Here is a 14512-nt window from a genome sequence, read left to right on the forward strand (position 1 = left end):
ACGCCTTCTTTTATGTCACTCTCGTCGCCCGAGACGTGTGGCACTTGGGTGGTGTGGCATTGCTCGAGGTCGCTGCTCGTCCGGCGGCCGGCGCAGCGCGTGCGCCCCAGCCTCACGCTTTGTGCCCACTAAAGTGTGCTTACGGTTGAGGTGATGGCTCTGTTTCGGGTGACTGATGATAAGGAAACACGGTTTTGTATGGTGTCCAAATTTCTTTTATCGACGAAAGGTCTTTTTGATAGTTCTGGAAAGAACAACTAATTCATCGCAAACTAACACTAGTAGTAGGTGGTGACCTCAGAAGTCCCAATTCCATTTATTTACCCAGCCACTAGCAAACTGCCATCTCCCAGATCTCTCTAATATAATAAAACCCTGGAGAAGGTTTCGATGCAGGAAAGCGCCTGCCGACCTGGTCGGTGCTGCATCTTGTCGCCACGTGTGTAGGTCTCCTTCTGCCACCACCAAGCCGTAGAACAAAAGAGACCCACTTCCAATGGCTCCTCGCCAAGTGTCCCGCACCATAGCCACATCGTCGCTGCTCATATAAGTCCTCACCTTCCTCTTGGCTGGAAGAAAACATCCAAATCCAAACAAGCATTAGTTGGTTCAGTGATTTCTCCACCACTTCCGTTCGAGACACCGGGAAGAAGAGGACTTGTCGAAGATGAGCAAGCTCTGGACTGTGCTGACCCATCTCCACACTCTCGCAGGGTATGGCCAAATCAATCGATTCCTCTTCGGTTCTTGCTGCAGTTCTTTTCTAATTAAGCTCGACTAATCCTTGTGCAACCACTTGTTTCTGTTCGTTCTTGTTGCAGGCCTGGCGTGATGCTCTTGTACCCCTTGTAAGTCTTCCTTGCTTGGTTTTGTTAATTTTGGAATCTGTGGAAAAACCATGGGCTGAACCATGTTATCTGTGTGTGCAGGTATGCGTCGGTGCAGGCTATGGAGAGCCCGTCGAAGCTGGACGACGAGCAGTGGCTCGCCTACTGGATCCTCTACTCCTTCGTTACCCTCGTGGAGATGGTCCTCGAGTCCCTCATCTACTGGTAAGCTGGTTCGTCCACGGCGATTTTCCTGATTTCTGTGGTGGTTTTACTGACTGAGACTTCATTTCTGTTCAGGATACCGATCTGGTACGAGCTGAAGCTGCTGTTCCTGGCGTGGCTGGCGCTGCCCAACTTCAGGGGAGCAGCCTTCATCTACGACAGGTTCGTCAGGGATCAGCTCAGGAAGCACGGGCTCACAAACCACCCCGGCAGCGGCAGCGGCAGCAGCACGAGCCTGAGCAAGAAGGAGAACGGCGCCAAGGAGAAGTCGCCCTCGACGTCTCCCAAGGAGAAGGAGAACGCCAAGAGCAAGTTCCTCTCCTTCGTCGGTTCCAAGAAGGATCATGAAAAGCACTGAGGGTCCGAGTCACTGACCAGAGATTCATAGATCCCTGCAGCTGTCTTGTGGTTGTGGTGTCCATTTTTTTTCTTTTTCTTTCCTTCCATTTCTGCAGCTGGAGTAGTAGTTTACATGCGTGGGCATGGTCAACATCTATGTGTGAAGTGTGAACAAACACCATTGGAATGGGAGCGTAGAGGCTCTTCCCCGTGGACAGTGGACTAGTGGTTTGGGTTGATCTTAGCCTGTAAATGCATTATCAGATTCTCTGATGAATGAGGATTCAGACGGACCTGACAATAACCTCTCTGCTGTTGCTCCAAAAAATAACCCACATCTGCTTTCCGTGAGAGAGACATAAGTATGAGTTTATCTATATAAAGCGAGTTTCTGCCGTCGAGTGTGGCGTTTTAGAGCTTAAGCACCAGGTAACTCCTTTTTTGAAAAAAAAAAATCGAAGACCTGGTTTCAAAGATTCAGAAAAAACTGAAAAACAAATATGTATATAGTTAAGATGTATCCTACAAGTGTGTAAAATCTCAATATGAAATTACCTTATACTTTGGAGTACATAAAAACTGAAAGTGTGGATCTTAGTATAGTCAACAGTAAATATTTTTAAACTCCCAAGATCTGTCAGAATTTGTGTATCCCAAATTGTAAGATATTTAGCATTGAAATTTTACAAGATGGTAGACTATATCCTTATGTACATGCATATTATTTATTATTTTTACATTTTCAATATAATTTCTGAACTTCTCCAAAAAACAAGCCGAGCTCCAACTCCCAAGAGATCCTATCTTCTCAACCTTCAAAACGTAATATTCCGTCATTTTCAAGTTACCCTGCCTTTTAGATTTGGTCAAATTTAAATCTTGTCAAGTGGGAATGATGTTGATGGTACTTGGACCAAAAGTAGCAATAAAACTTGTCATCTAGGGAAAATAAAGAAGTTTTTTTGCAAAAAATATACACTAATTATCCAAAAAAATAGACAATTTACAAGAAATAAATTATATTAAACTACATTTTGTTCTCTCCATCCAACATTCATGTTTTATCTTTGTTGTAAAATAAGAACCCCATCATGTTATCCTTTCAGTGACAAGTGTCAAAAATGGGTCCAAACTAAGCACTTTACATATAGCAAACAAAAAACACTAAAACGTACTATGCGATCTCTATTGCATTTGTGAATTCATAGCCGATTACAAACGACTACTATGGAGTTGGTTGCCCCAAGAGGCCTGCATTTATCTGTAGCTGATACAGAATTGTGATACAGCACAACCAAAACCCGGTCAAGACCTATATAACCCCTATGTGGCCAAATAGTGTGTATTAGTTTTAGTTAGCACCAAATTTCATAAAACTTATTAGCTTAATCAAGTATATAGAGAAAAATAACAACGTCCAATAACAAATCAATGTCGTTAGAACCATCATCAAATTGTCTTTCATACCGTAGGTTCTAGATATTGTAGATATTGATATTTTTGGTTGATCGCACTTCACAAACGATGTATCCTGTGATTGCTAACAATGCAGAAAAATATATTTTTGGTTCAAATACGAAATATTCTACACAAAAAAGATAAATGTGTGGATCCCGGTATGCATATTTCAAATCTCCAAATTTTAATAGATTTTTTTTATGTAGCCTACAATATAAAGAATTTCATATTAAAAATTTGCATGCTTGTAGGTTTAGTCATTTACTATGTCCAGATTTACTTTTATATTTTTCTGAAACAAATATGTATGATCTTTGATTTTTTTAAACAGCAAGAGTACTAGTGGCCAAGAGTCAGAGACACTTTTTTCTATTTGGAGTGTGACGTTTTATAGACCGAGCTACACGTAGCTCTTTATAATCAAACACTTAAAATTTGTATTTCATAGTTTCAAGAAAAATCAAAACAAAATTTTGGAGCTAACCAATGATATATGCTACAATGGTGTAAAATCTCAATCAAACTCATTTATGTTCTAGGCTACATGAAATTGATAAAATCTGATAAATTAGTATTAAATTTGTCATTTTCGTGTAACCTAGAATACAAATTAGTTTGCATTGAGATTTTACATTATTATAGTATAATTTATTGGCTATCTCTATATCTGTAGAAATTTGTTTTATATTTTTTAAAACTTTGATATATGAATTTGAAGCATTTACAAATAAAGGCCTACATATCATCCGTGTTGGACTCAATCCCGTCCTCGTCCAAGAGAGATGATTTCCTTTTTGATGCATGTACGCATAAGAGGACAAATAAATCCTAGCCCAACGGGCCAACACAACAGGACCAACGTGTTCGTGATGACCCATCCGAGCCCAATTTTAGGATCCAAATGTGTCACTGCGGATAGCGTCGCAGAGTGCCCAAGTGTCCTTCTGATTCCACCTAGGGCCTGCCCGTCATCGACTCCAAGAAACATAAGTAGGGGATTTCATTAATATTTGGCCAAAATGACTCATTTTTATAGAGAAGGTTAACCTTAACTAATCTACGACGCTCGTCCGACTTGCCATCGCACGCACCACCATGGTTGAGGCTACTCGCAGTCGCGTAGCCTACTGGCCACCGGCGTGGCCGGCACCGTCGGGTGCCTAATGCGAGCCCCAAGCCTCACCCTCCTGCTGCATGATGGTGCTCCGCTGAAGGCGCCAAACAATCTTGGTGGCGCTTGTTATGGAAGCGTTTTGAAATCCCCAAGAGGAAGGTGTGATGAGCACATGAGCGAGCTTTCCCTCAATATGAAACCAATGTTTAATCGACCAATACGAGAAAGGCGTGACTTTTGAAGGTGTTGCTAGCTGACTAGTGGCGGGGCGCACTACCGGTGTCAGCAACAACGTGGAACCTGCACACAACACAACCAAAGTACTTTGTCCCAACTTACAGTGAGGTTGTCAATCTCACCGGTTTGCTGAACACAAAGGATTAGACGCATCGAGTGGAAAGAGATGTCTGCAGTAATTAAAGAGGACAAATGTTACAGTAAGTAAATAGAGCAGGATTGCAGTGGTTGATATCAGTGTAAAGAAAAGGACCAGGGTCCACAGTTCACTAGAGGTGTCTCTCCATAAAGATAAATAGTATGCTGGGTGAACAAATTACAGCTGGGCAATTGAAAGAATATCGACCATACATGAGAAGATGATAAATATGAGATTCATTTGGGCATTACAACATAATACATAGACCGTAATCCAACTGCGTCTATGACTAATAATCCACCTTTCGGTTATCGTCCGAACCCCTTTCAGTATTAAGTTGCAAGCAACAGATTATCGCATTAAAAAATGTGTGTAAAGTAAATAATAGAATTACTCTCGGATAAAATATTGTTGTTTTCTCCATAGTACCAACAACACATCTACAATCTTAGAAGTTATTGTCACTCTTCCAGAAAACTAGAGGCATGAACCTACTATCGTGCATAAATACCCCCTCTTGGAGTCACAAGCATCTACTTGGCCAGAGTATCTACTAGCAACGGAGAGCATGCAAAATAACATATGACATGAATAAATAATCGACCTTAACATAGTATTCAATTTTTATCGGATCCCAGCAAACACAACATGTAGGATTACATAAGGATGATCTTGATCATGCAGGGCAGCTCACAAGATCTAAACATGCGGCACAAATTGGAGAAGACAACCATCTAGCTATTGCTATGGACCCATAGTATAGGGATGAACTACTCACGCATCACTTCGGAGGTGGGCATAGTGATGTAGATGCCTCCGGCGATGATTTCCCTCTCCGGCAGAGTGCCGAGAAGAGCTTCAGAACCTCCCAAGATAGGTTCTGCAATGGCGGCCGCGACGGAACTTTTCGTGGATGGAGGCTCGGGTATTCAGGGTTTTCCGAGATCGTGAATAAATAGGCGGAGGGGAGATGTCGGTGGAGGTCAGGATGGCCCACACCACCCCTAGGTGCGGGCCAGGGCCAGGTCGCGCCTAGGGCATGTGTGGCCGCTCTGCTGCCCCCCTTCGACTCCCTTCTGGACTCTGTGTTCGTTACGGTAAAATATTGACTTCAGATTTTGTTTCGTCCAATTTCGAGAATATTTTATGTGCAACTTTTCTGAAATACAAAAATGGCAGAAAACAGGAAACCGACACTGTGGCATCTTGTTAATAGGTTAGTGCTGGAAAATACATAAAAGTGCAACAAAGTATGAGCAAAACATATATGAATTGGTGTAAAACAAGCATGGATTATCAAAAATTGTAGATACGTTTGAGACGTATCAAGCATCCCCAAGCTTAACTCTTGCTCGTCCTCGAGTAGGTAAGTGATAACAAAATAATTTTTAAGGTGACATGAAGCCAACACAATCTTGATCAAGCATTATAAAGCATTGTGAGCTGGGATCAAAGTACTCTAAACATCGGCATGATAGATATAATTCTAATCAATAGAACTTAGCAACTATGTTATAACATGAGAAGTAACTCAAACAAAGGATCAAGAATAATAGTGCATTGAAAGCAACTGTTTATTTATGAGCACAGAGTAAACATAACAAAGTGGTACTCAACATGTACTTTATGGAGTAGCAAAACATAAATGCTAGGACACCTTTAAGGTTCAGAGGGTGACTAGATACAAGTAATTTAAGAACAAGCAATAGACATAATCATGAATCAATCAATAATAATTTTGGGACTATGCACATTGAACTAAGAATGACAACTATACTCTCTTAATTGGTGCATAAAGTAGAAGATGGAGACTTAACATGAAAGTAAAAGAGAGACTCTTTAAAGAGTAAGCAAGATAAAAAAGATTTAAAAATCTTACAAAAAGTATGGTATTTATTAGCTTTGAGCTCTCATTGCTCCTATCATAAGCATCTTAAATGGTTAAAGTTATTGTGAATCAAATATGAGCTATATGCTTGCAAATCACAAGTTGAAAATCCCATGCCCCTTGAATACGAGTACCTAAACCTCATGCTACTCAACTTAGGTCCCAAATAAATTCTTGCCATTGTAAGTATACATGTATCATTGAGAACTGCCAACGGGGTACCTCTTGCCCGATAATATGGAGGTACTCTTGTAGAAGAAATCCCATGCCAAAATGACAAGACAAACACACAATGAACATCTCAACAATTTTTTATTTACTATGGGTATAGCTTTTTATTGAAAATGCTTCATAGAATGCTCACTATGGTTCGCTGTAAATTTCCACCATGAATGATGCATGGCTTAGATTAGCGGCCCAGGCGTTTTCCTAACTCATATACAAACTCCATAGACTTACAAGTTTCTATTTTATTTCGCACCGCTAGGCATCATTAAACAAAAGAACATGACATCAGCTAAATATGAATAAGTGCAATGTCGAAAGCGTTCCCCATGAAAACATGGTTGTGCTAACTCCCAACTTCCAATTTGCAAACATATAAAATTCATAAGATAGTCACAATGATCAAATTTATTAAGTGCAAGAAAGTAAATGTACCATCAAGTTCGTGAGAGCTTTACTGACTAATTTTCTCATGCCAAAATTTAATTTGGAAGATAAATAAAAACATGATGATCATACTTGGAATAGCAATAATGCTACTAGGTAGATATGGTGGACAAAATTGGCAAACTTTGGTTATTGGTGGTTGGATGCACGAGTAGAGTTCATACTCAGCACATGCGAAGGCTAGCAAAAGCCTGAGAGCGACCAAATAAGAGAGAAATAATGGCCATAATCATGCGTAGTGACAAAATATTATCAATCATAGCATAAAGTAATATTACAAGTTAAAAACTAAATGATCATAGAGGCTTTAGTTGACTAGTTATAGTCATAACATGGTATAAGCATGTGCTAACTCAACTCAATAAAGTATCAAAGGAGAATACCACAATATTATGCTTTCGAATAAAGCCTGATGAGCACATGGATAAGTGCGCACATAGTGGTTGATTGACACGTGTCCCTCTTGGTCAAAAAACATTACTTAAAAACACCTGCTAGTGCAGCCTATCAGCAACTAATATCTGAGTAGTATGAAGTGGACCCAAAGTTTGAATTCAAAAAACCAGCCCCGCAAATTCTACCACCACATGGAACCCAACGTTTGAATATAAAAAGGGGACCCTGCACACAAAGCATCCTATACATAAAGCAGATTCAAATATCCCAATATCTCATAGCAGACCATTCCAGTCTTGTGGTAACAGATTTAACTCCATTTTGTTTATGTCCAGCTATCTTGAAAACGAATTGTTGTTTGTGATATTTTCTAAACTCTCGTCCAGTTTGCTCGCACGGATGGACTTAGAGATTGTCTTTTCTCAGCTGGCATAGGAATGGTTTATCGTCTCCTTAGGGCATCTCCAGCGTCGCGACGTAAACGGTCGCTCAACGACCGTTTTCGTCCGCCGTGACCGGAAATGCGTCTGGCATCACCTCCAGCGGAGTGATCGGGCCATTCGCGGAGATGCAAACCTGGCCCAAATATGCGCCTGCGATGCGTCTCTGGCGTACGCAGAAAGTGTCCGCTCGTGTCTGGCGGACGTTTCGTCGGGCCCGCCTGGCAGTGACGCAGCGTCGATGCGTCTTCTCCGCCAGTACTGGCAGCGAGGCGTCACTTCGGCAGTCTACGGCCGCGTAAATAGCGATGCCTCGCGTGGCACGCGGCCGTCGCCTACCTCTGCGCACGTATTAATGACGATGCCACGCGTGGCGCGGCCGTTGCCCTGCGTCCGACCTATATATACGGGGGCGCGAGCATCTCATCTCCTCCCCACTAAACCCTAGCCGCCGCTGTCGTAGCGCCGCTTCCTCTCAGCCTCCAGCAGATCCACCATGAGCAGCGCCGGATGCGGTCAGGCTGCCGCGCCTCCACCTCCACCTTCACCTCCCACTCCACCTCCTCCGGCCTCGAGCTCCTTCGAGGAGTTCGACTCCGAAGACAGCACCGACCTCCTCCACCCGGTCAGGGACGCCGCGGCCCTGGCACTCGCGGCACAGGAAGCAAAGGAGGAGCTGGCGGGACACACGACATTGGACGCCGAGCTGGAACAGCGCAGGCTGGCGGCCGCCGCTGCAGCAGAGGACTCCCACTCGGAGATATCTTGGTCCTCCGATGACCCTGATGCGCCGACGCCGGAGGAGAAGGCGGCGGAGCAGAGGGCCACCGTCGAGTCTTTTGAGACGCTCAAGGACGACGCCGCCAACGCGAGGCTGGAGCAGGCACTGAGCCAGGATGCGGCGGCGCACCGAGCCATAGCGGCCGTGCGGGAGGTGGCGGAGAAGCAGGTGACGGAGCAACGCAACGACGGTGTCGGCCCGTCAGGAAGCAAGTAGTTTAGGCCTATAGATCTACTTTTTATAGTTTTTATGCATTTTTATGTACTACTTTGAATGTTTTTAACTATGTTGCAATTCAAAAAATGGGTCGCCCCGGTGGGAGCACACCCAGACGCAAACGGACACGCGAACAAAATATATCCGCGGGGCGATGCAAACGGACGCTCGCGATCACTTTTGGGCGTCTGAAATGCGTCGCGCCGCTAGAGATGCCCTTAGAGCAATTCTAATAGTATTCGGTTGTTGGCTATAAGGAAGATGTCATGTCATCTATAGTCAACTTGTAGCCAACAAGTACAATAGTTGGCTATAAGAATGTACTACTTTCTTAATGGATGGTCCACATTTCATTAACACAACTTGCCTAGTAGCACGTACTAGAGCTAGCTCTTGCATAAGAGCCCACTTACACTCTCACTCCTCTTCTCTCTCATCCAACTAGATACAAATATATTATTTTAATGCTTATAGCCAGCTGACTAGGACTTATTGTACTTGCTCTTATAGTCAAAGTAGCAGAGGTAGGAGAAGATGAACAGTGTGAGGATAGCGTGATGGCACAACTGATCATGTTTTGGCTGTATCCATCACGTGATTCCACAGCTTAGGAAACAGAGCCAGCCAGCTCGGTATTATCTACAAACACCAACGTCCAGCTTTGCTCGCCCTGAAAATTTGCTACTGAATGGAGTACGTACAATAGAAGCTAGGCAGTATACCGCAAAAAAGAAAAAAAGCCTACGTAGTACATACAGTATATACATAGCAGCTGTACGGATCAATTGATCGAATTAGTTGCTAACCAGCACGGCATTACCCTACCACACAAACAAACACAACAACACATCTACAATGTTAGAAGTTATTGTCACTCTTTCAGAAAACTAGAGGCATGAACCTACTATCGAGCATAAATACCCCCTCTTGGAGTCACAAGCATCTACTTGGCCAGAGTATCTACTAGCAACGAAGAGCATGCAAGATCATAAATAACATATGACATGAATATATAATCAACCTCAACATAGTATTTAATATTCATCGGATTCCAGGAAACACAACATGTAGGATTACATAAGGATGATCTTGATTATGTAGGGCAGCTCACAAGATCTAAACATGAGGCACAAATTGGAGAAGACAACCATCTAGCTACTGCTATGGACTCATTGTCCAGGGATCAAATACTCACGCATCACTTCGGAGGTGGGCATGGCGATGTAGATGCCTCCGGCGATGATTTCCCCCTCCAACAGGATGCCGGGAAGAGCTTCAGAACCCCCCTCCCCCGAGATGGGTTCTGCAATGGCGGCTGCGATGGAACTTTTTGTGGATGGAGGCTCAGGTATTCAGGGTTTTCCCGAGATCGTGAATAAATAGGTGGAGGGGCGGTATCGGTGGAGGCCAGGGTGGTTGCTGACCCACAAGTATAGGGGATCGCAACAGTCTTCGAGGGAAGTAAAACCCAATTTATTTATTCGACACAAGGGGAGCCAAAGAATATTTGTAAGCCTTAACAGCGGAGTTGTCAATTCAGCTGCACCTGGAAACAGACTTGCTCGCAAGAGTTTATCAGTAGTAACGGTTTTATAGCGATAGCGGTAGTGAAATATCGAGCAGCAGTGTAACAAAGACAGCAGTAGTGATTATAGTAAACAGCGAGGATTAAAATACTGTAGGCATAGGGATGGATGAACGGGCGTTGCATGGATGAGAGAAACTCATGTAACAATCAAGGTAGGGCATTTGCGAGATAATAATAAAACGGTATCCAAGTACTAATCAATCAATAGGCATGTGTTCCATATTTAGTCGTACGTGCTCGCAATGAGAAACTTGCACAACATCTTTTGTCCTACCAGCCGGTGGCAGCCGGGCCTCTAGGGAATCTACTCGGAAATTAAGGTACTCCTTTTAATAGAGCACCGGAGCAAAGCATTAACACTCCGTGAACACATGTGATCCTCATATCACCGTCTTCCCCTTCGGTTGTCCCAATTTCTGTCACTTTGGGGCCTCGGGTTCTAGACAAAAATACGTGTATACAACTTGCAGGTAAGATCATAAAGCAATGAATATCATCATGAATTGATAACATGTTCAGATCTGAAATCATGGCACTCGGGCCCTAGTGACAAGCATTAAGCATAACAAGTTGCAACAATATCATAAAAGTACCAATTACGGATACTAGGCACTATGCCCTAACAATCTTATGCTATTACATGACCAATCTCATCCAATCCCTACCATCCCCTTCAGCCTACAGCGGGGCAATTACTCACACATGGATGGGGGAAACATGGCTGGTCGATGGAGAGGCGTCGGTGGTGATGATGGCGATGATCTCCTCCAATTCCCCGTCCCGGCGGAGTGCCAGAACGGAGTTTACGGTCCCGAGACGGAGTTTCGCGATGGCGGCGGTGTTACGGATGTCTTCTAGCGATTTCGTCTAACCCCCGTGCGTTTTTAGGTCGAAGGCGTTAAGTAGTCGAAAAGGGGCGTCGGAGGGCTGGCCGAGGGGCCTCACCATAGGGGCGGCGCGCCCCTCCTAGGCCGCGCCGGCCCATGGTGTGGGGGCCGTGGGCCCCCCGGCCTGCCCTTCCGGCTCCGTGAATCTTACGGAAAAATAAGCCCTTGGGCATTAATTCGGGGATTTTCCTGAAAGTTGGATTTACGCACAAAAACGAGACACCGGAGCAATTCATGTTGAAAACAGCGTTAGTCCGTGTTAGTTGTATCCAAAATACACAAATTAGAGGCAAAACAATAGCAAAAGTGTTCGGGAAAGTAGATACGTTTTGGACGTATCAGTGGCACCACCCCTAGGCGCGGGCTAGGGCCAGGCCGCGCCTGACAAGGGATTAACTTATCAATGCCTACGTATTGTAGACTAGGGTTTAGTTGGAAGTAGGGGGCAAGTACATCTCGAAGGTTTCAGCCGAAAAGTACTCGACGATTAAGAAACTAGGGTTTTGTTGACAATGGATTCGATCCTCTCTTTGTCCCTCGACTCCCCCTTATATAGGAGGTGGAGCCGACGGTACCGTGTTACACAAGATTACAGATTCCGGGAGACTCTCTGAGTTCAACCCGTAAAGTTACAAGTCTCTATATTACCTAATACAACTCTACTTTCCCTTAATACTAATTGGGCTTCCGAACTTTATATACTTCGACTTGTGGGCCTTCAATAAACCCCGGGTACCATCTTTGGCAGGCCCATTAGGGATGCCTATGTCAGTAGCCCCCGAGATTTTGCTTGAATCGAAGAATCAGGGAAAATCTCCACCTTTAAAATCATCAAATAACTTTTTCAAGCCATCACATATCTTTAGATAAACAGTTATATATTATATAGGGATAATGGTAATTGGGGCTAGTTCATCTGACAGATCAGGTACTAGTTAACTGCTCTAGTGGCAATCCGCAAAAACCTACTTCAAGATCACGTCCCTGGACATGATCTCGGGATACTGGTGTTAACTCGACATGTGCCGCTTAAGGTCTTACCATCTGTCGAGTCCCGGTCATGTTTTATCGGGTACCTAACGCGTCCGTTAGGATTTTTCTTCGTATCTGTTGATACGGAAAAAAGTAGCAAACCGACGTCAGAGACGGTGCCATGCCGCTCAGAACGGATCCGGGGTCTTACCTTCGCAGAGTTTTGCGGCATTCATAGATTATTCGCAACTGAGGCGCTCTGAGAATATATTGTCGAGTGCTTTTTCGGCTGTTGGAATATCACATTTATTCGAGTCAACGGATGACTTATCTTGCCCTCCCGATGGGAGTATATGGAGAGTTATTTGTATAACTCGAAATATGCTCATTATATTTTTTATAATTTCATCGGGCAAGCGAACAGCGTTCCCGATGGGAGTAGCCCCCGAGGCTACAGCCAAGAACTTGTGCTTGGTTGTAGGCTCAACACTTTCACACCTCTTGTCGCTATATTGTCATTTTTCTTGAATTCTCTTTGCTTTTCTCGGGTGCGCGACCAGCGCTCCCGATGGGAGTAGCCCCCGAGGCTATGGACAAATGCTTGCATTTGATCATAGGCTCTCGCCATTTCTATTTTTCCATACCCGAAACTTTTTTGTTCAAAAGTAGCCCCCGAGCATTTGATCAAAAACTTGTATTTGACCAAAGGCTCACGAAATTATCATCACTTGTGTTCTTTGACCGGTCTTCGTATCATCGCTGTCGAGAATTTCTTTTGTCAAAGTGACATCAAAGCTGACGTTAGCCACGACCTCTACATCGGAAAAACACGAGCTCTATCCTGTCACTGACTGGTGGACCCAAAATCTGCGGCAGTTTGACACGTTGCGCAAGTGGGGGCACACGTCCTCCACTTTTTCTGGCACGCGCGCTGTAGCGCCTGTCCAGTTCCATCCTCGCGAAAATACAATTTTACCCCTTAGGCCACGTGTAATCCATCAAATTCATTACTGCTCCATCCAACGGTGCGTCGACCCGCACACTTCCTATAAAGGGTCGTCTTCCTCCTCTGTTCGCCGCTTCGCCGCGCCGCACCTCTGTTCTCTCTCCAAAAATCCCCCATTGCACCCAAGACCTCCTAAGCTCAACCACACTCCCACTCATGCCTACGCCATTGTTGATGCCACCACGCGCAAGACTCACCAGGCACAACACTCATGAATCCAAGATGGTGGCGCAAGATCTGGGAACGGCGGAGTGGGAAAGATCCAAGATTTCCAATCAGGACGTCAACCTGATGAAGAAACTTGGGCTGATGAAGAAGAAGGACGCGTTGCGCTTCCCCAGCGAGGAGAGCTACCCGACGCCTCCTATAGAATATCGGGTTAGCTTTGTTGACCATCTTATCCGCGACCTTTCTTCTCCCATCCATGATTTCCTTCGCGGTTTGCTTTTTGTGTATAGGTTGCAGCTTCATCAGCTGACTCCCAATTCCATCCTCCATGTCTCTATTTTCATCACTCTTTGCGAATGCTTCCTTGGAGTCCATCCTAATTGGGCTCTGTGGAAGCGCATCTTCTGCCTCCGCCGCAATGGCTCCCACAACATCGCCTACAACATAGGCGGTGTTGTTATTTGCGTTTGCCCTGATGTCGAATATTTTGACGTCAAATTTCCCGACTCCGTCCAAGGGTGGCGCAAAAGATGGTTGTACGTCCACGAGGAATGTCCCGACTCGGTGGAGTACAACATTGCTCCTTTCGATGGAGGTGCCGAAATTCTTCGTCGCCGATCCTGGGACGCAGAGGCCACCGGAGAAGAGATAAAGGCGACAGAGGCGCTGATGTCCCGTATCCGCGAGCTCCAAAATACTCGCGGCAAGGAGCTGTCGGGTATTCAAATTACCGCATATTTCCTTAGGATTAGGGTGCAGCCTCTGCAGGCTCGCAAGAATCCCCTCTGGATGTACGCTGGCGAGGAAGATGTCGACCGGCTCTCCAAAGACCTTGCAGTGAAGGACTTGGAGAAGCTTGTCCGAAGAATCTCGTCGCTCAGCAAGAAAGATGCCGTTCCATCCACCTGTCGCGTGGAGCCGTATAGCGGCGCCAACGCCCTCCCCAAGGTAAATTATCATTGTCCTTACTGCTATTTTGTCGACTGCTATTTTGAATATTTGTCGCCGTCTTTTTTGCTGACTCCCTAGTGTAACTTATTGTTGATATATGTTGTCTTGTAGAAACATCAAGTTTTATCTTCTCTTCCCCCTCTTCCTGAAGGCGGGGAAGTTGAGGAAAGAACCGTCGTTGCCGACGAAAACCAGGGTACTTCTCGCC

The 14512-nt window shown here is 44.7% G+C and overlaps 1 protein-coding gene across 2 annotated transcripts; it reads left to right on the forward strand.

Annotated features, from left to right (window-relative positions):
* Positions 1-486: 486 nt before the first annotated feature.
* Positions 487-1695, forward strand: LOC124674465 (HVA22-like protein e). 2 transcript variants are annotated; one of them, XM_047210510.1, is made up of 4 exons: positions 503-714; positions 822-848; positions 930-1052; positions 1128-1695. In XM_047210510.1, exons 1-4 carry the CDS (start codon positions 668-670, stop codon positions 1408-1410), a joined length of 480 nt encoding a protein of 159 aa, XP_047066466.1. In that variant the 5' UTR covers positions 503-667; the 3' UTR covers positions 1411-1695. The 2 variants fall into 2 exon arrangements, with proteins under 2 accessions (XP_047066467.1, XP_047066466.1); XM_047210511.1 differs by lacking the exon at positions 822-848 and having other exon boundaries at positions 487-714.
* Positions 1696-14512: the final 12817 nt, after the last annotated feature.

Source organism: Lolium rigidum, chromosome 7 (assembly GCF_022539505.1).
Source record: "Lolium rigidum isolate FL_2022 chromosome 7, APGP_CSIRO_Lrig_0.1, whole genome shotgun sequence".
Lineage (NCBI taxonomy): Eukaryota > Viridiplantae > Streptophyta > Magnoliopsida > Poales > Poaceae > Lolium > Lolium rigidum.

Bases quoted from the DNA above. Each gene is read 5' to 3' on its own strand.
- LOC124674465 (XM_047210510.1), top strand. From the start codon at position 668: ATGAGCAAGCTCTGGACTGTGCTGACCCATCTCCACACTCTCGCAGG. The intron at 715-821 runs GTATGGCCAAAT...TTCTTGTTGCAG, and splicing joins CATCTCCACACTCTCGCAGG to GCCTGGCGTGATGCTCTTGT. The intron at 849-929 runs GTAAGTCTTCCT...CTGTGTGTGCAG, and splicing joins GTGATGCTCTTGTACCCCTT to GTATGCGTCGGTGCAGGCTA.